General features: G+C 46.4%; 1 protein-coding gene and 1 long non-coding RNA gene across 2 annotated transcripts in view; one reads left to right on the top strand and one right to left on the bottom strand.

Moving 5' to 3' along the window:
- LOC142475217 (uncharacterized) overlaps positions 1–9,183 on the top strand; it is a 16,913-nt gene extending 7,730 nt beyond the window's left edge. The window contains exons 2-7 of the mRNA XM_075581185.1: positions 2,445–2,555; positions 5,369–5,529; positions 6,956–7,169; positions 7,428–7,531; positions 8,109–8,246; positions 8,791–9,183. Of these exons, the coding sequence (XP_075437300.1) occupies positions 2,445–2,555; positions 5,369–5,529; positions 6,956–7,169; positions 7,428–7,531; positions 8,109–8,246; positions 8,791–8,878 (816 nt within the window). The 3' untranslated portion in view covers positions 8,879–9,183. The remainder of the gene's footprint in view (positions 1–2,444; positions 2,556–5,368; positions 5,530–6,955; positions 7,170–7,427; positions 7,532–8,108; positions 8,247–8,790) is intronic.
- Positions 1,897–24,461, bottom strand: LOC142475218 (uncharacterized). The gene is made up of 3 exons (XR_012790801.1): positions 24,237–24,461; positions 16,843–17,058; positions 1,897–2,897 (listed from the first exon to the last, which is right to left on the bottom strand). It is a non-coding gene; the product is annotated as an uncharacterized LOC142475218 (long non-coding RNA).

Genomic DNA, 24,461 nt, shown 5'->3' with positions numbered 1-24,461 from the left:
GTGTGTGTGTGTGTCTGTGTCCCTGTGTGTCCTTTGGCCCGTGACTCCGCCTCAGGGAAGGGGGGGGGGGTGGGGGGGAGGTGGTGGGGGTGGGGGGGGAGGTGGTGGGATGGAGGGGGGTGGGGGGGAAGGGGAGGTGGGGGGGAGGTGGTGGGAAGGGGGGGGGTGGGGGGGAGGTGGTGGGAAAGGGGGGGGGGGGTGCGGGGGAGGTGGTGGGAAGGGGGGGGGGTGCGGGGGAGGTGGTGGGAAGGGGGGGGGGTGCGGGGGAGGTGGTGGGAAGGGGGGGGGGTGCGGGGGAGGTGGTGGGAAGGGGGGGGGGTGCGGGGGAGGTGGTGGGAAGGGGGGGGGGAGGTGGTGGGAAGGGGGGGGTGGGGGGAGGTGGTGGGAAGGGGGGGGAGGTGGTGGGGAGTTGGGAAGGGGGGTGGGGGAGGTGGGAAGGGGGGTGGAGGTGGTGAGAGGTTGTAAGGGGGGAGTGAAGGGAAGGTGAAGGTGGGGGTGGAGGGGAGGTGAAGGGGGGTGGAGGGGAGGTGAAGGGGGGGTGGAGGGGAGGTGAGGGGGGGGTGGAGGGGAGGTGAAGGGGGGGGTGGAGGGGAGGTGAAGGGGGGGGTGGAGGTGAAGGGGGGGGTGGAGGGGAGGTGAAGGGGAGGTGGGGGGGGGGGTGAAGGGGAGGTGAAGGGGGGTGAAGGGGAGGTGGGGGGGGGTGAAGGGGAGGTCGGGGGGGGTGAAGGGGAGGTGGGGGGGGTGAAGGGGAGGTGGGGGGGGTGAAGGGGAGGTGAAGGGGGGGTGGAGGGGAGGTGAAGGGGGGGTGGAGGGGAGGTGAAGGGGGGGTGGAGGGGAGGTGAAGGGGGGGTGGAGGGGAGGTGAAGGGGGGGTGGAGGGAGGTGGAAGGGAAGTGGAGTGAGGGGAGGTGAGGGGAGGTGAGATGAAGGGGGGTGAGGGGAGGTGAAGGGGGGTGAGGGGAGGTGAAGGGGGGTGAGGGGAGGTGAAGGGGGGTGTGGGGAGGTGAAGGCCGCTCCCTCACCCGTCCGGCCGCTCACTCACCCGTTCGGCAGCTCCCTCACCCGTCCGGCCGCTCCCACGTGGATCTGAGGCGGGAGGCAGCTTGTTGTGGCCGGTCCCCCGCTGTGTCCCGGGCGCTCGCTCGCTCCGCTGACTGTAGCGGCGCCGGGGGGGGGGGGGGAGTGGAGGGGAGGTGATTTGAAGGGGGGTGAGGGGAGGTGAAGGCCGCTCACTCACCCGTCCGGCCGCTCCCACGTGGAACTGAGGCGGGAGGCAGCTTGTTGTGGCCGCTCCCCCGCTGTGTCCCGGGCACTCGCCGCTGACTGTAGCGGCGCTGGGGGGGGGGGGGGGGAGGTGATTTGAAGGGGGGTGAGAGGGGGGGGAGGTGATTTGAAGGGGGGTGAGGGGAGGTGAAGGCCGCTCACTCACCCGTCCGGCCGCTCCCACGTGGAACTGAGGCGGGAGGCAGCTTGTTGTGGCCGCTCCCCCGCTGTGTCCCAGGCACTCGCTCCTCCGCTGACTGTAGCGGCGCCGGGGGGGGGGGGGGGGGGGGAGGCTGATTTCGGGGAGGAAGAGGCGGAGGCTCCGGCGGGTATGTGAGGCCCCCCCCCCCGGGTTATACATGCTGCTAATGTACACCCCCCCCTACTGTGTGTGTGTGTGTGTGTGTGTGTGTCCGTGTGTCCGTGTGTCCGTGTGTGTGTATATCCCTGTGTGTGTGTTTTTGTCCCTGTGTGTCCTTTGGGCCGTCACTCCGCCTCAGGCCAATGAGAGGTGTGCGGGGGCGGCCCAAGGGACCAATGAGATTTCCCCTAGGGACACCGGACATCCAGCAGGCAGGCATGCATGCAGGCAGGCAAACATACAGTGCTTTCACTAATATAGTATAAGATATTGTGAATATTACACAAACAGACCACTATGTGCAGCAAAAGTGAGCAACAGCCAGAGGGAGGACGTCCTAGATACATCTGTTCGTGTCCTGCTGTCCCCGCCGAGTGGTAACATGTCCCTAACATGTCATGCTGTTTAATTTGTATATTGATGTACGTGCAACACTCACCCTTATCTTATAAATAGACTTTTTAACATACTACACTATGGTTTTTTTGCGCTGTTTTTTTTCTGTCTCCTCTCACAATCAGCTGTTGGACACAGTGACGTAACCTACGCGTTTCGTCAGCTATTGCGCCGACTTCGAAACGTCTCCATTCACTCCCCCCCTACACAATGTTTCTAAAATTCAGTGCTGGCTTTTTCTTACTGTGCACTGTCAATCAAAAATAGCTCTTCAGGCAGGCATTTATCATGTCTGAACATGCTATTCATTACAGCACTGTGCACAGTATCATATTTCTGAGCTACACAGGGTTAAAAAAAATGCCTTTTTATCGTAAGATGTAATGCATATTTAAATGTAATCTATCAATTTATTAAATGTTTAGATGACTGAGGAAATATTCTCAAATAAGGAAGTCTCTGCAGCTTATCAGAGAGGCTGTTTCCCAACTTCCAAAGAGGTGCTGGACCTGATACTATCTTATTTGATGGAAAAGGTAAGAGGTGCTCATATTTTAGCTTTCTAATACAGGCATACCCCGGTTTAAGGACACTCACTTTAAGTACACTCGCGAGTAAGTACATATCATCCAATAGGCAAACGGCAGCTCACGCATGCGCCTGTTAGCAAGTCCTGAACAGCAATACCGGCTCCCTACCTGTACCTAAGCTGTGCACAAGCGGGGAGACTATAGCGCCTGTTACAAATGCATTATTTACATCAGTTACACGTATATATGACAATTGGGCCCATTGCGTACGTTAAAGCAGGATATGCCTGTAGTTACTTTCATCTCTGTCTCCATGTTCCTTTGGATGGAGTAGGGTTCAGTACATGCCTGTGGAAGAAAGGGACAGAGTACAGTGTTAAAGGTCACATAGTGACTTCTTGTAAGGTTCTCTGGATCTAGAAATGGGAAACTCGGCTATTGAAGACAGGCACCCTTTCTAGGTTTAGAGCCACAGAGCTCCATTATTGAATTAACAAGGTGCTAACTTAAGTTTTCGCATTGTTACATGCTACCGGGATTATTCAAAGCTCCCTAATGCAGTTTTAAGCTCTATTTCTGCCCACAGAGGACATTGCGTTAACTATAATGGACATTAGTGCTGTCAATGTTCCAAATTGACAAACGGGGTTCAGTTGATAATAAGTACAATAATTGTACAGTATCAGCATACTCATTCAGAAGTCTGCAAGACTCTCTCTGCCAGGGAGTGTCCAGGCAGCAACCTTTATACATTTTTGGTTCCTTTGTCTAAAACTGTTACTAGGCAAATTATACTAACCACTCCTTAATTCTTAAACCAATCATCTTACAGCTCATTAAACCTGGTTAGAACTGGCCTCAAAACAGCTATGAATAGGTACCTGGTACACACTATCACAAGAATGTGGGCGTTACTTTAGGCACAGTCGTAAATCAACTTAGAAACTAAACTCTCTCATTCACACCACATACACATTCTTACTCACAAAATGTATACTAGACATAACTGACTTTACAAAATGGAAACTGAACATCGCTTTCAATCCTTCTCCAGAGACCCCTCCATTCCATTTCAGAAATATATCAACAGTATCATCATTTCAGCAATATTATTTCGTCAGTGCTAATGAAATGGATAAGAGGCGCTCCCACTAACATCACACCTCCCCGCAGGGATTTAACGACTTACGTCATAGCTAAACCTGACGTTACTCACATTTAGGCCCTGAAATTATTTAACTACACATCCTTGTTTATGGGGTACTTTCCATTTTCAGTCTTCTTCTTTTTACATTTTATTAAACACGTTTACTGTGTGCATTTGGTGTAAGACCGGCTTAATGACATGTTATTTGATGCTAATGCAAGGCAGTGCTAACTCAACATGGCTTTAAGCCTACTGTATGATAATGTTGTTTTTGCAAATCATTAGCTTTGTGGATTAGCATTAACCTCAGGGAAAATAACGTCCATTATGGATTGTGAAAGTGTGATATTAGCCCTCAGTAAAGGAGCTCTATGGATCTGGGCCGTAGTGACCTAACCAGCAGCTGGATAGCAATCTTGCCTAATGTGCTGTAAAGCTCTGTAAAGATTATACTGGTTACGCTTCCAATCACTCATTGGTCAGTTCAATGTATGAACAATTTGATTACATAGTGCCAACGGGTGTATGCAGCTCTTTACAAAATGACAGTATACGGAAAATCAAATGCAAAAAATGGGAACACAAGTAGCAAGTAAATAATAACATACGGCAAAGGAAGACCCTATCCTAAAGAGCTTACAATCTAAGTGGTATATTGGGAGATTTACAGGCACACTAGGTGTAAAAGTGCACTTATTAAAAATGTAAATCAAGGCAGTGAAGTGCATCTTCAGTCAGTATTGCAGCCATAAATAATTTGGTGAGCTGTCTCTTTGAATAAGTGAATATTCTGCTTGGCTATAAAAAAGGGCAAGAGAAGGTACTAGGAATATTGAGTGGAAGAGAGTTCCATTAGTAGGGAGAAATGTGAAAATGGTTCATAATGAGAGAGAGGGCTGTAGATGTAAAAGGTACAAAGATGAGACATCCTTTGGTCAAGCATAATAGGTGAGTAGGAGTGTAACAAAAGACCAGTGCTGAGATATATGGAGGTGTAAATGAGTCGCACACAAAAGGATGATCATTTTGTAGTTTTATATAGAGATTAATAGGAAGCCAGCAGAGCGATTTAAGATGTAGATCCCAGGCTTGCAGAGCAGTAAATAATTTTAGTTTAGGAATTGCTAAAATAGGTTGAACTCTGGACACGCTCTCCCTGACCTGGCTACATAGTATGGCCTAGTGTATGCTAATATTGCAAGTGCAGCAAGGTGTTTTCAAGCTTGTTTTATTCCTGCTTGTCTGCATCTCCAGATCCTTCACCTCGGCCTAGTCTTTGACCACCATTTAGTCTCATCTGTTGCTTCTTGCTTTATCAGTTACAATTTCACAACTCCTACAACTCTATTTCTGCCTCCTTTTTGGTACTTCTACATTACTCAGCGGGGCCCCTGGCCACTCATACAACCCTGCTGCTGGGCTACTCTGTACTCGTATGCCCACTGACTGACAACCACAGCATCCTGCATGAGCTAGATTCTACCTACACTCCTATACTTTTGCTTCTGGGCAATGGCATTCACTTTTTGTCCAGACACTTTTCTGCTGCTACTTACCAATATTATCACTGACACTTGCTCAAAATAATCCCTGTTAAGCCCATATCTTGTATGGCTTTTGTGATGAAAGTGCCACCTCACTAGGTGTTCCTGCTTCATTCTTTATATTTCAGAAAGGGAAGCCCTTTGAGCTGGCGGTAGATGTTGCTTGTGGATCAGGGAGATACACTCGGCCACTGGCACCTCATTTCCACAAGGTGATTGGAACAGACATGTTTGAGTCACAGATAAATGAGGCTTTGGCATCTACTTCAGAAGATAATATCTCTTACTAGTGAGTATCTTACCCTACATACCACAGCTATTGTGATGTTCCTATGAACGGACCACAATAGTGAACAGCAAAGAGCTTAATGAATGCTTTCTAACTCTGTCTACAGCATACCCATGGATTTTCTTATTTTCTATGATAGTCACAGCTCTGTCAGGACATCTCATATCCAGAAGTGCCACTTGCCATTGCAGTTCTCAGCATTAACATAGAACTTCTGAGCAGATACAGGCTGCTTTGCCCTTCTTTTATTAAATGCATACTCTCTAACCCTTCCCTTGTACTACCCCAAAGCTTCATAACTTGACTGCTTGTCATAGTGCTTTCCTCTGAAACACACACAAAAGTGATTACTTAGGTGCTCCCACAGAGTGGAGTCACTATTAATAACGTGATCAAGGATAAGTGCAAAAATACAAAGTGAACAAATATTGTGACTCTGTCAATAAATCACAAAAAGGCATATATTGTGCAAAATCTGCAGTGAAACAAGAAAAAATAAAGTTGTGTCTCCCTGCTCAAACCCTCTGGTACTGAAGGACTGTCTTCACTGGTCCCAAAAGCTGCAATTTTCCTCACAATCCAGGGGGAGCATGGGATAGAATCAACAAAAAACAATATTTAAGTGCAGATGTCTTATATAAATTCAGAAGTTTATTTGAGTCTTGGCTCATATGAAGTGTCTACTCAGAGTGTTGAAAATAAATGTGCGACTCCAAAACTGTGGCTAAGTCTGTGCTTCTGCAGATTCTCAGGAGAAATGTACCTCAATGTGGGAGAGAAATACAATCCATAGCACAGATCAGTCAATAAAAGTTTTTATAATAGAAAAGAAAGTAAAAATCACACTTACAATATGTATTATATAAAAAGGCACTTATCACAAAATCTGGACATTGTGCGTTGAACAGCTGACTGCCTCTGTCTCATCTGTGATGCTGGTAGTCTGGGGATCACTCCCCAGCTGATAGTCTCCTTGCTGCCATCGATCACTCACTTCTGGCTTTGGGTTTCAGCTTAACAACGCATCTGTGAATACTCTGCAAACAGGGATTCCCACTCTACGCATTTCGCCAATCACTTGGCTTCATCAGGATTGTAACAACTGATGTAAGACTCCTGATCAAGCCAAGTGATTGGCGAAACGCGTTTAGTGGGAGTACCCTGTTTGCAGAGCATTCACACACGTTGTTAAGCTGATACCCGGAACTGGAAGTGGTGTGGTATCCACCGGAAGTGACGTACAGTAGCGGAGCCCACGATCGACGCCAGCAAGGAGGCTATCAGCTGGGGAGGGTTTCCCAGACTACCAGCTTCACAGAGAAGGTGGAGGCGGTGAGCTGTTCAACTCATGATGTCCAAATTTTGTAATGTTTTTTGTTGATTCTCTCACATGCTTTCCTCTATAAAACACTCCTTTTTGCTGCAGCGTGTGCCCCGCTGAAGAGCTACCGATGGATGATGCCACTGTGGACGTTGTGACTGTTGCTTTTGCTGCTCACTTTTTTAACCTTGAAAAGTTCATGCAGGAGACAGCCCGAATCCTGAAGCCCAGGGGTTGCCTGGCGATGCATTGCTTGGTTCTACCGTTTAAGATTCACTATGGGGACTGCTCCGACAGTTTAACGGACATAATTTCTGAGGTAAGGGAGGACAGTGGTGCGACTGCTGATTATCATCTAAGTTTAATTGTCATGAAAATTAGAATTAAACTTACAAGGAAAATATAAATAAAATGAAAAAAGGAATCCTTAAAATATGGGCAATTTGATTAATTTTTCCAGTAGAGTTATAAACTTGTACAGCTGGCGCCGATTAACTGCTTTTTAGTTCATTAGAAGCAATGAGGCACTCAGAATGTGACAATCACTGATACAGTATGTGGCATTCTCATTTTGCAGGCCTTTGTCTTTCTTCGTAAATATGCGGGTAAAAAAATTCCACACGACCTGGAAACCCAATATCTAGACATCTATAAGGCTGTACCGTTTGCAGACAAAGAAAGGTAAGGGCATGATCAAATCTCCATTCCCTGACCTTCAGATTAACTATCAATTACTTTTGCGGATACTGTTACAAGAATAGGCCTGGATAGAGAGCATACTGTAAAAGCTAAATTAAGTTGTAAATGTCACTGAATACCCTCATATCCACATTTCTAACCGACTCTTCTCCACCCTGCATAAGTATTTTTGTTCAATTTAGAAGTTCTCTATTCAATGAGTGAACATTCCCATCTGGGCTACAAAGAGCCTTAGGGGACTAAGTGCCGAAACTGGCTACTTTTAGTGATGCCTACATAAAGCCGCTTAACTTTAGTGCACTTTTTCCTAACATATAAAATTTATTATTCCGATCAGGGAAGGTGCCAGTACGTGGTGGGGGCGTAATACTGGAGATGAGGTGATGGAGAGAGCTGCTGCCTAAATTCTTTATCCACTAGGTGGTCCGAGGACTTTAACTCCTTGAAAACTGGGGTGAATAATAATGTAGAAATCTTTATTTCGTAGTTGCATTTCTCTGCGTGTATTACTGAGTGTCTTGTAATAAGATCAGGAGTTTTCCTATTTGTTCTCTCGCAGGGTTACTGACATAATGGTTACATTTACCATGTCGCTGATGGAACTCATGGAGCTGTTTGAGTCAATATGCTGGTACCAGATATGCAAGGAGAAGAATCCGGCTTTAGCCATGGAATTCCTGCAAAATACTGAGCAGAGGTACACGATGAGTGAGCATCACTGGGACTGTATTATTTGTTTTCTTGACAAAGGGCCTACAATGCACCAGGCATAGAACTGCATTCACACAGTTTAAAAGCAGCAACATTACCATAGAGCAGTGGTTATCAATCTGTATTCTATTAAATCCTGGGGTTCCACAGGTGGACTTTTGGCTCATGACCCAGTCATTTTATTTTTTGGCAGATTTAAACATAAAATAAATAAACATTTCAACTGGTAATTTAAACTTTTGAGCGCCCAATGATGTTGGGGCAACATCCAATAAAGTGGAATTTTTGGGGTGTTACGACGTTGCTTCCCCGTCATTGACGTTTGGTAGTTACTAGAGGTGATCATGATCTCCATTCACTGACCTCACATGACAGATCAGTCATGAGATCACTACACTACTGACACTAACTCATTTAGGTATCGTTGTGTCTAATCTGGCAGTTGAATAATTATTTTCAGAACCGCTAGATTTTGATTTTCCATTGTCTGCTGCTGTTTGGCTTCATTAAATCCCGTCTCCTCTCGGCAGGCTGCGTGACACTTTGGGAAAATCTTCTGACCAAGCCATGATGGAAATACAAACAACACATTATTGTGTTCTCGCCTGCAAGTCGTAACCTGCATTACACCAAGAAGAACACAACAACTTCTGAGCAGTGTCAGCACCATAAAATTCTGTGTTCTTTAAATAAAAATGTCCAAAACAAAAAGTCAAGAAACACCGTATGTCAAAAAATAAAGTGGATACAAACATAATATACATGGAGTGAGGAGGTGTATAAAGAGATGAGGGGTGTCAATATAAAAACAAAATGGAGGTGTACTGTAAGTGAGTTTGGTGTGGAACAGACAGGTTTAAAATAGTGGAAGAAACTAGACCAGATGTGACGTGCTCGACTCAAATCAGGGAGACCTGCAAGGCTAAGTTAGGGATACAAATAAACTGACCAGAGCCCAGGGACAGAGTCCTGTAAAAGTATGCGTAGTCGGTATGGAATAAGGGGTCAGGGCTGGCGGCAGAGTTGCAAAGTCCTGGAGACAAGCAGAGGTCAGGGCTGGCGGCAGAGTTGAAAAGTCCAAGAGACAGGTGGAGGTCAGGGCAGGCAGAAGGCAGCGAGGTTGGGGTCATGGTTCAGGGTCAGCCACAGGGAATCAAATCTGGCAAGAGGTTAAAGCGTAACTGCAAAGACCAACAGGTGCTGAAAACAGTAGAACTTTGCTTGGCGACTCCCTATAGTAACTGCAGCCTTATAAAGCAGACTGCCAGTACCCAAAATGACCACAGTGAGCAGAAAGGGCAGGAGAGACAGAAAACCTGGACTGTAGTGAAAACCCGGCACGGATCGAGCAGTATCTTTACAGTACCCCCCTTCTTGAGGAGAGACCTCCGGGCGATCTAAGCCGGTTTGGCAGAGAATTTCCAATTAAGCGCCCGAACCAGGTTGGAGGCATGGACATCCTTGGATTTGATCCACAAATTTTCCTCGGGTCCATAACCCTTCCAATGGACCAAGTACTGTAGCCTGCCACGGAATCTACGGGAATCCAATATTTGGCTTACTTCAAATTCCTCCTGGCAATCCACCAAGAACGGTCTAGGAGGAGGGAGGGTAGGAGGAGAGAAAGTGTTCTGGACAAACGGCTTGAGGAGGGAGACATGGAACACTGGGGGTATTCTTAAATTATCCGGAAGTTCCAGTTTGAACACCACCGGGTTGACTTGATTCAAGATTTTATAAGGTCCAATGAACGTGGGGCCTGTGTTTGGAGGAGGGCAGTTTCAAGAGGAAAATTTTTGTAGCGAGCCACTGATCTCCCACTTGAAACCGAGGTGGTGATCGTCAAAGTTTATCTGCCTGGTTTATTGCTGGAGAGCGGCTTTGGTCAGATTGAACTGGATTTTCTTCCAGATTTCTTGGATTTTGTCATCCACAGCAGGAAATCAGGAGAAGGAACTGGAAGGAGGAAGGGCAATGTGATGGTACCCGCAGGCACAGAAGAACGGTGATTCCAGTGTTGAATCATGATTCATGGAATTGCGGGAAAACTCAGCCCACGGGAGCAGAACAATCCAGTCGTCCTGTAGCTCAGAAACAAAACAGCGGAGGAATTGTTCTAAGGACTGGTTGGCCCTTTCCATGACACCATTGGACTGGGGATGTACTGCAGGAAGAAGAAAAATGTAGGGAGATACCCATTCTTTGGCAGAAGGCTTTCCAAAATCTGGAGAAGAATTGGAATCTACTGTCTAAGACTATATCCGTCAGGACTTCATGGAGGCGGAATATCTCCTTAATAAAGATCTCTGATAATTCAGAGGCCGTGGGTAGCTTCCTGAGAGGAACAAAATGGGCCTGTCATGTGAATCGGTCGACCACTACCAGTATGGTAGTCATACCCTTGGAGGGAGGCATTCCCACAATAAAATCAATGGAAAGGCGGGTCCACGGGTGGGTAGGAACTGGCAATGGCTGTAGCAATCTACAGGGTAACATCCTTGGCACCTTCATCTGAGTGCATATAATGCAACATGCCAAAAACTCCTGTACATCTTTGCAGAGCTTTGGCCACCAAAAGATTAGTTTGAGGATATCGCAAGTCTTCCAAACCCCGGAGTGACTAGACGTCTTGTAGTTATGACCCCATTGAACCACCTCACTTCGGAAATTGGGGGGGGACAAATAATTTAGATATGGCAGAGGTGACCTGTGCAGATGGGAATGATGGGCCCCTGCTCTATCTCCTCAGAGTCATCAGGAGAGAATTGTCGAGATAGAGCATCTGCTTTGATGTTCTTGAATCCTGGACGATAAGAGATCACAAAGTTGAACCGAATAAAGAAGAGAGCCCACCTCACCTGACACATCCTGAGTCTCCTTGCCTCTTCAATATATTCGAGGTTCTTGTGGCATGTAAGGATTGAAATCTGAGAAGTTGTCTCCTCAAGCAAATGTCTCCATTTTTAAAGAGCCATTTTCATAGTCAGAAGTTCCCGATTTCCAACATCATAGTTCCTTTCCACGGTAGAATTTTTTTTAAGAAAAGAAGGCACAGGGTGGAGTTTCCCATGAAAATCCTTCTTTTGAGAAAGTACGGCTGAGGCTGCCAGATCGGATGCGTCCACTTCAAGCACAAAGGGTTTCGTAGAATCTGGATGGATCAGCACAGGTGTGGAAGAAAAGGTGGACTTGAGCTTCTCAAAAGCAGAAGAGCCTCAGTGGGCCATATCTTAGGATTCACCCCTTTCTTAGTAAGAGCCGTAATGTGTGAAACCACATTGGAAAAATTTCTGATGAATCGTCAGTAGTAGTTGTTGAACCCAAGAAATCGTTGTATCGGTTTGAGGCCTAACGATAAGGGCCAGTCCAGTGTTGCTGATATTTTCACACAATCCATCTCAAACTCAAGGGAAGAGATGACATACCCAAGGAAAGAAATCTTCTTCTGTTCTAATTGACACTTCTCGAGCTTGGTAAAGAGGGAGTTGTACCGAAGTCTTTGGAGGACCAATCAAACCTGTGCCCGATGTTCGGTTAAAGAACTGGAAGATAAAAAGATAAGGATATCGTCCAGGTATACCACGAGGAATTGGTCAAGTAGATCCCGGAAAATCTTGTTGATTACATTTTTAAATACGGCCGGTGCGTTACATAAGCCGAATGGCATGACTAGATATTCGTAATGGCCGTCACGAGTATTAAAGGCTGTTTTCCAATCATCACAATCTCTGATCCAAATCAAATTGTAGGCTCCTCGAAGATCCAGTTTGGTGAAGAGCTGTAATGAGTGCTCACCACAAACAGGACTGAACCGCGAGGCTGAGGTGGGGCTAGTGATATACACCAACTTACAACCGCGTAACCGCGTCCGGAGTTCAGAGTGAAGGTCGTGTAGCCGGGTCTGGGTAGGAGAGGTCAGAATACTTGTGAAACTCGCCGTGGTCTAGGATTGGAGAAGTCGGATGGTCGTTGAGCGTAGCCGGGTCCAGGAGTAGAGAAGGTGGGAGTCCAAATACAAGCCGAGGTCAGGGGTCAGAGAAGGCAGCGATCCGGGTACAAGCTGAGGTCAAAGATAACAGAAAATCAAGGCAGAATGCACAGAGCAACAGCAGGGCAGCAGGATGCTTGAGGCAAGCACTTAAAAGATAGACAGAAGTTAATGCTCAGCCAATTTGCCTCAGGGCTGGCTGAGCATATAAGGAGCAATGAGCCAATGGGAAGGCTTGCAGGCAATGAGTCATGAATAATTAGACATATACTGTCCACTGGTAAGCAGGGGCGGAATAATTGCTGATAGTCTTAACCCCTCGAGTGTCCCTGGTAATGCGGCGCCGGCATGGAATGTGAATAGGAACGCCCTCCGTTGCATCACGGGATGTGGTGCGGGGTTGAGTCTAGGTCTGATCCTGGTAGGTGGAATATGGCGCTTGCGCACAGTGACCGCTTGAGAAGCATCACCCATGACATCACGGGGCCGGGGTCTAGGTCCAATCCTCACAAGGCCGTAGCCTTGCGTAAGTGGTCGAACAGTTCAGGAATGAGGGGTAGCGGATATAGGTTCCTTACGGTGATTTTAGTCCTCTGTAGTCGATTCATGGCCTGAGAGAACTGTCTTTTTTGGAAACGAAGAAGAAACTCGCACCAACGGGAGAACTTGATTTGCGAATAAACAGTTCTACGAAATGTATTCCCGCATAGCCTTGGTTTCTGGTTCCAAAAGGGGATAGGTGTGGCCTCGAGGAGGGATAGCCCCGGAGAGTAGATCAAATGTACAATCATAAGGTCGGTGTGGCGATAACTGCTCTGCCAGTTTTTTGACGAATACATCGGCAAACTCCTGGTAAAAAACTGGAAGGCATGATGAGAAAGTCTCAGTAAGTAGCCGAACCTCAGAGATGGTGCGAGGCACAGGAAGACAAGATCCATGGCAAAGTTGTCCCATGGCTGTCACTTGATTGGTCGCCCAATCAATCTTAGGGTTGTGGTGCCACAGCCAGGGAGAGCAAATGATGTAGAATGATAGTGACTCTTTGTGAAGTGCCCCAACCGTAACAAGCAAAGGATTAGTCTCCAGAGTAATGGTCCCAGGTATCAGAGGTCTTCCATCAATATCTACTACTGCTGTATGGACGGGTGAACAACAGTTAACCCATCAGGCACTCAAAAGCAAAGAAATAGCTGTTAAGTGTTCTCAATGTATAGTTCTGGGAATAAAGGTCACAGCAAGCTACACCTAGGTGAGATAATCTTTTCCAGCAACTGGCTCAGGACGAGCTCCAATAAGATTGAGATAAAAAGAAACTCACGTAGAAAAGAAGTGTGTAGTGCCGTGCCTCACGATCCTCATGACGCCCATCAAGCCGCCGATCCTCCGGTAACGCCTTCGACAGTCAGTGGGGTGTATAACGCCGTATCAGCACGGTCCTCTGATTCTGCATCCAGCCGCCTACCCTACTGTGAAAGCTCCTTCACAGCGGGTGGTCACCTGACCGGAGGAGATGCGTCATATCCGGTGTAGCGGGTAAAACGGCAACAGCCCGGCGTGCTAGCAGCAATACAGCAACACAGGAACTCCTCCGGCAGGAGGCAAAAGCAAAGCACAGACACAAATAGAAAATGAAGGAAGGCTGGTGAAGTGACTAGAAGAACTTTATTCGCACAGTGTACTGGTGGATCCTCTGACGCGTTTCAGCCGGCCAGTGGGCTGAAACGCATCAGAGGATCCGCCAGTACACTGTGCGAATAAAGTTCTTCTAGTCACTTCACCAGCCTTCCTTCGTTTTCTATTTGCATCTGTGCTTTGCTTTTGCCTCCTGCCGGAGGAGTTCCTGTAATATCTACTACTGCTAACGGAATCTCCCTAGTACGGAGAGGAAGGGAGTGAAGATCTTCAAATGCGTGGTCAATGAAATTCCCTGCGGCTCCTGAATCCACAAAACCATGAGTGAAATTTGAGGCTGGCCCCAGGAGAGTGAAACCAGAAGGAGTCGCCGTGAAGGTTGTGACGGAGGAGGAATAGAAGAAATGCCCAGAGAGTATTCCTCTATCTTCACTGGGCACTGGAGTTTCCCGATTTAGGACAATTTCAGGCAAGGTGACCTTTTGAGCCCACAATACAGACACAGCCCCCTGACACGTCTTCTAGTTCTCTCCTGCTCAGGTAATTTAGTATCATCTAATTTCATCGGTTCCTCCTCAGAGAGAGGTGTAGAAAGAGTGTTCTGAAAGTGGGGGTCAACCTGAATTTTAGGGGTCCTTGGGAATTGGTCTCGCTCGGTCTGTCATTCTCCCATCCGGAGATCAATTCTGATGCAGAGAGCAATTAGTTACTATAGATCTTTGTGGGTGTGACGGCAATTTAGTTCATCCTTTAATCCCCTCAGAAAGCCCCTGCCAAAATGCTGCAAGCAAAGCTTCATTGTTCCAGCCCGTCTCTGCGGCAAGGGTTTGAAATTCAATGGCATACTGGCCCACAGTATGGGTTCCTTGTCGGAATTGAAAAAGCGAAGGAGAAGCAGAAGAGACGCGACCGGAAGCGTCAAAATCTTTTTTGAATGATTGGAGAAAGGCAGCGGCGTCATTAATCAGTGGGGATTCCTTTTCCCGGAGGTGGTAGGCCCATGCCAAATCCTCCTGTCAGTAGAGAAATTATGTAGACTACCCTGGATCAATGAGTGCTGAACATGGAGGGCTGGAGTTAGAACTGAATCGAACATTGGTTCAGAAATCCTCTACAAGTCATAGGGTCCCCTCCATAACGTAGAGGCTCCAGAATCTGTGGTTCTCTGGACGTACTGGATCACGGAACTGGCGCCGGAGAAGCTGTTATCAATGGCGGTGCAGGGTTAGAACCCACCTGAGTATCCAGTCAGATGATAATGTCCTGGAGTCGGCTGGAAATGTGTGACATCATGACGCGCAACAGCCACGCCCCCGACGCGTGACGTCATCACGCATTGCCTGGACTCATGTACACTGTTCCGGCGTCATTCTGTGTGGTGGGGGGGGGGGGAGAGGGCCACCCGGTCAGGCATTGATCGCACAGTTCCTCCTCCGTTTTACTGCTTTGCAGTGTAGGAGGGGACTGAGATCGAGCTGCCCGAGGTACGGCCCGCCTCCCCTGTACTGTGGGTCGCCAGCCGGTTGCTATGGTAGTGCCGGGGGGCGTGGCTGTGGTGCGTCAAGACGCGTGACGTCATCACGCATTGCGTGTGACGTCATTGCGTTTGTGGGCGGGCCCATTTGGTGGCAATTTTGGCGTGAATTGGGGCTGCCTTAAAGGGTATTTAAATACCAATACTGTGGGGGACATATTACTCCTTGATAAAGGGCTGATTGCCCGAAACGCGTAGGAGGGTACCTACCTCCGTTTTTTTAACTATGGAAGAATAAAGCATTTGATATATTTTTATTGGTTTTGTGGGACCTACTTTGTTCAGGGCTGTGCGTTGGAGTTTTTTTCCCTGGGATCTCTCTGCATTTCTCTCTGCACCAAGAACTACAGGACTGGGGCAATACAAATTGTGAGTAGATATTCCTCTTTATACCTACCTCTGGACTCCCCCAATGAGGCTGTAGGTCTGATTTTCTTCATATTTCAGCCTTCAGCCTTCAGGCTAGAGTTCTGGTTAATGGTATATGCTACATTATGAATACATACCTCACTAGCCTCAGTACCTATTTTTCTACATTATTACCTAAAGGATTTACAATATGATTGGACTTTTATGTTGGAGCGCATATCACTAATTGACTGTAAGAGGGTAAAGCGTAACTGCAAAGACCAACAGGAGCTGCAAACGGTAGACTTTTGCTCGGCGACTCCCTATAGTAACTGCAGTCTTATAAAGCAGATGGCCAGTACCCAAAATGGCCACAGTGAGCAGAGCGGGCAGGAGAGACAGAAAACCTGGACAGTAGTGAAAACCTGGCACGGATTGAGCATAATCCTTACACCAGATTCCTCAAAGAAAAAGGTCCTATGGGATACAATAGGATTTTTGTCATTGATAAAATAACTCCACTGTCGCCCCGGGTTTTGCTGCTGGGAGACTGATTAAACAATCACAGAGCAGTGACTTCAGCAAATGTGTTATTTAAACATCATCTTTATTGAATTTTCTGCCACGTGACACCAAAACATTTGCAGAATATAAAATGAGGCCAAGAAAGGGGATTAAGGTAAAAATTAATTGTATAGATTTCAAAGGCTTGTGTTGCAGGCATAAGGGGGAAAAGTGGATTAGATTTCTGGGGGAAACTCAGTCACTTGGTGTATTGGGAGAGAACAAGGTGCTTGTTTGTTGAGCTCCCCCATGCAGAGAAAACAAATGTGTGCATGGTCCTTAACCCCTTCAAGGTCAGAGGGGGCATGAGCACAGTGCAGTGGACAGGGTTTAATGTGCCACCATTTTAAGCATCACACACACAGTTCTGTGACTTAGATTGTAAGCTCTTCAGGACAGGAAAGGTGTATAGTGATGGAGATAATTATACTAGACCACATGTTTTTTTTTGGGGGTGAGCTTAATCCAATTAGATGCACCCGCCCCTCCCCCACCCGGTATCTACAGCACTCTGACCTTTGACCTCACAGAGGCTGGGGTCACAAAGCCCGCTGCTCAAGTCCCTCAGGGTTTTTTCTGATTTGCAGCATGGGAGGCAGTCGATGTTCGTTGATCAGATCTTCTGTGAAGCCATCCCGGAAGGTACCCACACTCAGGGTGTCATGCCCTGTACGTCCCTCTTCTGTCACCAGATGTTACTTCGCTGGTTAGCAAACCAGAGATACCGGGCACCTGCAGAGAGGGCAAAGAGTTGGGGTTAATATTAGGAACATAGAATGAACAGGTGAGGGGTCCCTGCTCACATGTATTACAGGGACAGTTACAGGTGAGGGGTCCCTGCTCACATATTACAGGTACAGACAGCTACAGGTGAGGGGTTCCTGCTCACATGTATTACAGGGACAGTTACAGGTGAGAGGTCCCTGCTCACATATTACAGGTACAGACAGTAACAGGTGAGGGGTCCCTGCTCACATATTCCAGGTACAGACAGTTACAGGTGAGGGGTCCCTGCTCACATATTACAGGTACAGACAGCTACAGGTGAGGAGTCCCTGCTCACATATAACAGGTACAGACAGCTACAGGTGAGGGGGTCCCTGCTCACATATTACAAGTACAGACAGTTACAGGTGAGGGGTCCCTGCTCACACATTCCAGGTACAGACCGTTACAGGTGAGGGGTCTCTGCTCACATACTTCAGGTACAGACAAATACAGGTGAGGGGTCCCTGCTCACATATTACATGTACAGACAGTTACAGGTGAGGGAGTCCCTGCTCACATATTACAGGTACAGACAGTTACAGGTGAGGGGGTCCCTGCTCACATATTACAGGTACAGACAGTTACAGGTGAGGGGTCCTGCTCACATATTACAGGTACAGACAGTTACAGGTGAGGGGGTCCCTGCTCACATATTACAGGTACAGACAGTTACAGGTGAGGGGTCCTGCTCACATATTACAGGTACAGACAGTTACAGGTTAGGGGTCCCTGCTCACATATTACAGGTACAGACAGTTACAGATGAGGGGTCCTGCTCACATATTACAGGTACAGACAGTTACAGGTGAGGGGGTCCCTGCTCACATATTACAGGTACAGATAGTTACAGGTGAGGGGTCCTGCTCACATATTACAGGTACAGACAGTTACAGGTGAGGAGTCCCTGCTCACATATTACAGGTACAGACAGTTACAGGTGAGGGGTCCCTGCTCACATATTACAGGTACAGACAGTTACAGGGGAGGGGTCCCTGCTCACATATTACAGGTACAAACTGTTACAGGTGAGGGGTTCCTGCTCACATATTTCAGGTACAGACAGCTACAGGTGAGGGGTCCCATCTCACATATTACAGGTACAGACAGTTACAGGTGAGGGGTCCTGCTCACATATTACAGGTACAGACAGTTACAGGTGAGGGGTCCTACTCACATATTACAGGTACAGACAGTTACAGGTCAGGGGTCCTGCTCACATATTACAGGTACAGACAGTTACAGGTGAGGGGTCCCTGCTCACATATTACAGGTACAGACAGTTACAGGTGAGGGGTCCCGGCTCACATATTACAGGTACAGACAAATACAGGTGAGGGGTCCCTGTTCACATATTACAGGTACAGACAGTTACAGGTGAGGGGATTCTGCTCACATATTACAGGTACAGACAGTTACAGGTGAGGGGGGTCCCTGCTCACATATTACAGATACAGACAGTTACAGGGATGGGGGGTCCCTGCTCATATATTACAGGTACAGACAGTTACAGGTGAGGGGGGACCCTGCTCACATATTACATGTACAGACAGTTACAGGTGAGGGGTCCCTGCTCACATATTCCAGGTACAGACAGTTACAGGTGAGGGGATCCTGCTCACATATTCCAGGTACAGACAGTTACAGGTGAGGGGTCCCTGCTCACATATTACAGGTACAGACAGTTACAGGTGAGGGGCCCCTGCTCACATATTGCAGGTACAGACAGTTACAGGTGAGGGGTCCCTGCTCACATATTACAGGTACAAACAGTTACAGGTGAGGGATTCATGTCACACATGACAGGTACAGACAGTTACAGGTGAGGGGGGTTCCTGCTCACATATTACAGGTACAGACAGTTACAGGTGAGCAAAGCATTGCTTTTCAATGCATTACCCACACCTACAGTGGCGACCAACTTTATTCTAACTCGGCTAGCTCCGCGAATTTCAGATTTTCCCGGTTATATGCGGTTTTGTGTCGTTTTCGCCCGGGATGTATTGCGTTATTTTCGTGGCTGTGATTTAAACATTTTATTCCCGCTGTCTGCAATACTGCAATGCCGTGTAAAAACTCATGGGGGTGTTTGCGAGCTGTTGTCTTTGAAGCCGAGAAGCCGTCCCCTGAAATTCATGAATTGTAATGCAGTATATGTATATATACTGTATAACAACAACCCCTATAACCCCTAACATACACATACAGTACTGTATATGCACATCAATGATACTATAGGCCGTCCCCTGGTGAGATGTGTTTGCAGCAGAGAGAGATCCGCTGCTCTCTCTGCGCAAACATCGGCACATTAAATATTATTTAAAATACATTTTTATTCATAGTGTAGATGTGCAGGGGGTCTCCGGAGCTGAACCGCATTGGTTTCAGGTCCGGGGACCCCCTGCTTCCCGAGATACAGCCCCCTTTATAAGGTGCCGGTATCCCTCTGCATTTAAAGGTCCCAATCACGTGACCGCGGAATGTAAACAAAGCAGAGGGATACCGGCACCCCATAAAGGGGCCTGTATCTCAGGAAGCAGGGGGTCCCCGGACCTAAAACCAAAGCGCTTCAGCTCCGGAGACCCTCTGCACATCTACATTATGAATAAAACACACATATCAATAAACACTCGTTCCTTACCTTTGCGGCTATGTGCTATGGTAACGAAGCAGCATGAATGTATTTTTTAATAATATTGTACAGTGAGCAGGGGGTTCCCTGAGCCACAAATCAAAACTCAGGGGACCCCCTGCTCCTGCACAATATTATTAAAATACAGAAATGCTGCTTCATTACCATAACTGATAGCCGCTAAGGCAATGAAGGGGTTAACCCACCGTGCCCGCTTTATTGTGGGTAGCGGGGGTGGGTGAAGGGGGTATTTGGCCCTTGGTGTGAGTTTAGGACTTGCGGGGGGGTTGCGGGTGCACTTAACCCCTTCACGACCGTAGCAATTAATACCGCTACGGTCATGAAGGGGTTAACCCCTCCCGCTACCCCCCCGCAAGCCCTAAACAACCACCGTTGGGGCTAATACCCCCTTCACCCACCCCCGCTACCCACAATAAAAAAAATTAACACACAGCAGCCGCCCAAAAAATAAATAAATAAATCTAAATAAATAAATACATGAATATAAATAAATATAAATAAATATATATATATATATATATATATATATATATATATATACACTGTATATATATATATATATATATATATATATATATATATATATATATATATATATATATATATATATATATATATATATATATCATCAACCCCTGTAACCCCTAACATACAGTACATAACATACATAACATACATAACATACATGGTGCTGGCGGGACCCACCAGCAGGCCTCCAGAACCTGTTTGAAAAGGGCTGCTGGTACCCTGTAGGTCTGTCAGGTGCCCGCCAGCCCACCGGGGACTCGCGTGGGGCTGCGTTATGAACCCTGTTTGTAAAAGGATAAATCTTGTATTTATGGGGGGGCACAGGGGGTGGGTAATGTATTTAATAAATATTATGATGCTTATTGTGGGGCTGTGTATTGTTTTTATTGTGGGTACTGGGGGTGGGGGGTTCCCCAACGGTATGTGGGTAGGCCTCCCTTGTGGGTAGTGGGTGAGGGTGGTTAGGCCTGACGGGGTGGGGGGTTAGTGTGGGAGGGTATGTAGGCATCCCGAGTGGTGGGTGAAGGTGGGTTAACCCCTTAATGACTGTAGCGGTTAATAACCGCTATGGTGATTAAGGGGTTAGGGGACATTACTTTGGATGTTTTAATTTTTGTCTCTGTTTTGCAGCAGCGGAGGGGCCATGGGCAGGATGGGACGGTGGAGGGGGGGGGCAACGGTATGTGGGTAGGCCTCCCTTGTGGGTAGTGGGTGAGGGTGGTTAGGCCTCATGGGTGGGTCATTGGCAGTGAGGCGCTGCATTATAGTGTATGGACATCGGGATCCCCCTCCCCCTCCCCACATTTACATACACTGCATTCACAGAAACACAGGCAGGGAGATTTAACAGACACAATAGGGGGAGGGGGCTTTACACAGATTAGTCAAGGCAGGGAAGCTTAACAGGGAAGCAAACCCCCCCCGCAAGTCCTAAACTCACACCAAGGGCCAAATACCCCCTTCACCCACCCCCGCTACCCACAATAAAGCGGGCACGGTGGGTTAACCCCTTCATTGCCTTAGCGGCTATCAGCTATGGTAATGAAGCAGCACTGTATATATACAGTGTGTATATATATATATATATATATATTTATTTATATTCATGTATTTATTTATTTATTTAGATTTATTTATTTATTTTTTGGGCGGCTGCTGTGTGTGAATTTTTTTTATTGTGGGTAGCGGGGGTGGGTGAAGGGGGTATTAGCCCCAACGGTGGTTGTTTAGGGCTTGTGTGGGGGTAGCGGGAGGGGTTAACCCCTTCATGACCGTAGCGGTATTAACTGCTACGGTCGTGAAGGGGTTAAGTGCACCCGCAACCCCCCCGCCAGTCCTAAACTCACACCAAGGGCCAAATACCCCCTTCACCCACCCCCGCTACCCACAATAAAGCGGGCACGGTGGGTTAACCTCTTCATTGCCTTAGCGGCTATCAGTTATGGTAATGAAGCAGCATTTCTGTATTTTAATAATATTGTGCAGGAGCAGGGGGTCCCCTGAGTTTTGATTTGTAGCTCAGGGAACCCCCTGCTCACTGTACAATATTATTATATTATTATTTACAGTACTGTATTTGTATGTTAGGGGTCATAAGGGTTGTTGTTATACAGTATATATATATATATATATATATATATATATATATATATATATATATATATATATATATATATATATATATATATATACTGCATTACAATTCATGAATTTCTGCCATCTGGCGGACACGCGATGCATTGCAGCCTATTAAATCCTGAACCATTATCAATTAACACATCAACCGCGCGTCAGCCGAGCATGACCCGTGGCTGGGAAAGCAAAACGAACGCGGCATGCTCCGGGTGAACAGCGTCGTATTCCAGGAACAAGCCGGTGACAAACCGGTGATTTGTTAGAATAAAGTGTGCCGCAGCAGTACAGTAGCTAAAGCGTAAACTATGTCTCAGAGCGGGTGTCATGAATACCGCCTCCTCTCTCGTGACGGTAGGACTGAGAGCTTTGCAAATGTTTTTGACTAACACTATTACTGCACGGTTTACAAAAGGAGTGATATCCTCCGGCGCGTTGACTCAAGTATTAGTAGAATCATAATTGGATAAATGAAAAAACACAACAATGTATCTAAAATGATTCAAACTTATTGGATATCTATGATAAATTCATACACTCACAGCTTAAATGCAGTTCTTCTCCACTGAACTTCAACCTGAGATTTCAGTGGTTAATCTGCATAGGCTAGTGAGCTTGAATGTAGTTCTTATTCAATTAATTTGAATTTGGGATTTCAGAGGTTTATCTGCTTTGGCTAAGGCTTCAATGGATCCAAAATGTATTGTACAAATAAGAGAAAGAGAGAAAAGATCATGGCACAGTACATTTATTACAAGAGACTCACTTAGAGCAATATTGCACTTACAGCCAGCACTTGATAAAAACAGCGTTTTTGGATAGCTTCCCAGCATGTATAGTAGTGGACTCTCTGCTCCTGGAAGTTGTCCGGTTCACAATCTAGGTTCCACTGTATAGTCCAATCCCCCATGGCTGATGTCCATCAGCTCCGTCCAATTTCCTCAGAAATCTAATTAAGGAGAGACTCTCTGCTTCTCCTTCCCTCCAAACCCGTGCGCATGGTCAGGGGAGCTAGGAGGAGATCTTACAAGCGGTGCCTTCAGTTCCATTCACAGCCGCTTATGCGGAAAACCACAGGGCGGTCAGCTAGCACGTGTAACAGGAACTAGGATGGCTGTAAGGTCCAATCCAATGCGTTTCGAAACTGCTTCGTCAGAGATTAAAAAAATAATAATCCCTGACGAAGAAGTTGCGAAATGCATTGCCAGCTGACCGCCCTGTCAGAGGATTCTGGTTAACAAGAGGGACTGTTTGTTCATAATTAGAATGACTGTTTGTTCATACTGTAAGATAAGAGAGAATGTTTGTTCATGAGAAGGACATACTGTGTTTTGTTTGAATACTTGGCCTGTGTGAACCAGCGAGAGATGGGTTAATTTTTCAAGTATATGAGGCAGGAGGAAAGAGCAAACACAGCAGTCCTCATTATCTGTACAGAAGGCCTTTCCAAAGACTCCTAAAACTCATCCTACACACACAGGCCCAGGAAAATGAGAACAAAGATCTACCACTTCACGGTTGTATTTCTCTGTATTACTGTATTATCACTAATTATAATATTCATTTGTTTATATATTATTCATGTGCAAGGGCGCCACTATTTTTCTGGTTTAGGTCTTTTTTTTTACTAACTTAGGGTGGTTAGTTTTAGTTGGCAGCCCAATATATTATCACTTAATAAGTGTAATTTTATCACTTATTCCTTGAATAGCGCCACACACACACGATTTTGTCTTAAGGCTGCATCTATCCAATTCCTTCTGTGAGGTTATAATCTTTGTTTTGTTTGCTTTCCATTGGAGGTGAAAAAAAAGTGTATTTGTGTGTAGCGCTATTCTGACATAAGTGATACAAATAAAACACTACAAAAATCACTCTAAATAAAATAGAAGTGATACATAAGGTAAATGGGCTGCCAACTAAAAAAATAACTACCCTACATTAGCATAAAGCATAGAAAAACAAAAATAGGGTGCCCTTGAATCTATAAAAAGTGAATAACACAACAATATAATGCAATTCAATAAATTATACAATATAGGTGAATACAACCGTATAGGTAAGAATAAATTGCTGAATAAAGTCCCCAAAGTTCTAAGGATAAGATGATTGGGTCCAGCCATCGCTGAGCACATGGAAAGAAATAAACAAAGCAACATAGTGTAATACTGTTATGTGACAATGCACCTATAATAACAAATTTTAAACAAAAACAAAAAATGAGAGTGATAGAGCAAGTAAATAAAATAGAAATATTTAATACACATATAAAAACAAAAAACCATGAACATTCACTGATCCTGTGTCAGGCAACAATAGGAATCCTACTTACAAGATGCAAGTAGATCAAGCGCATGATAATGAAATCATCAACGAGGAGTGGCTGCCCCTCCGCCTTAGGTGTCCTGCACGGACGTCCCTCTGTGCCAGATCTTTTTCCTTTTTGCTTGCTGAGTCTGTTTGGTGTGTGTTATTCCCACAGGGCTTCCTCCTTACATCCTTATCTCATCAGTTGCAGCCCCTGGCCTCCTTCGTGCTGCCTTGGGTACACACTCCC

The sequence above is a fragment of the Ascaphus truei genome, unplaced genomic scaffold, assembly GCF_040206685.1.
Source record: "Ascaphus truei isolate aAscTru1 unplaced genomic scaffold, aAscTru1.hap1 HAP1_SCAFFOLD_1112, whole genome shotgun sequence".
NCBI classification, from domain to species: domain Eukaryota; kingdom Metazoa; phylum Chordata; class Amphibia; order Anura; family Ascaphidae; genus Ascaphus; species Ascaphus truei.
The sequence above is the reverse complement of the archived record's forward strand: the minus strand, read 5'-3'. Positions and strand labels throughout refer to the sequence as shown.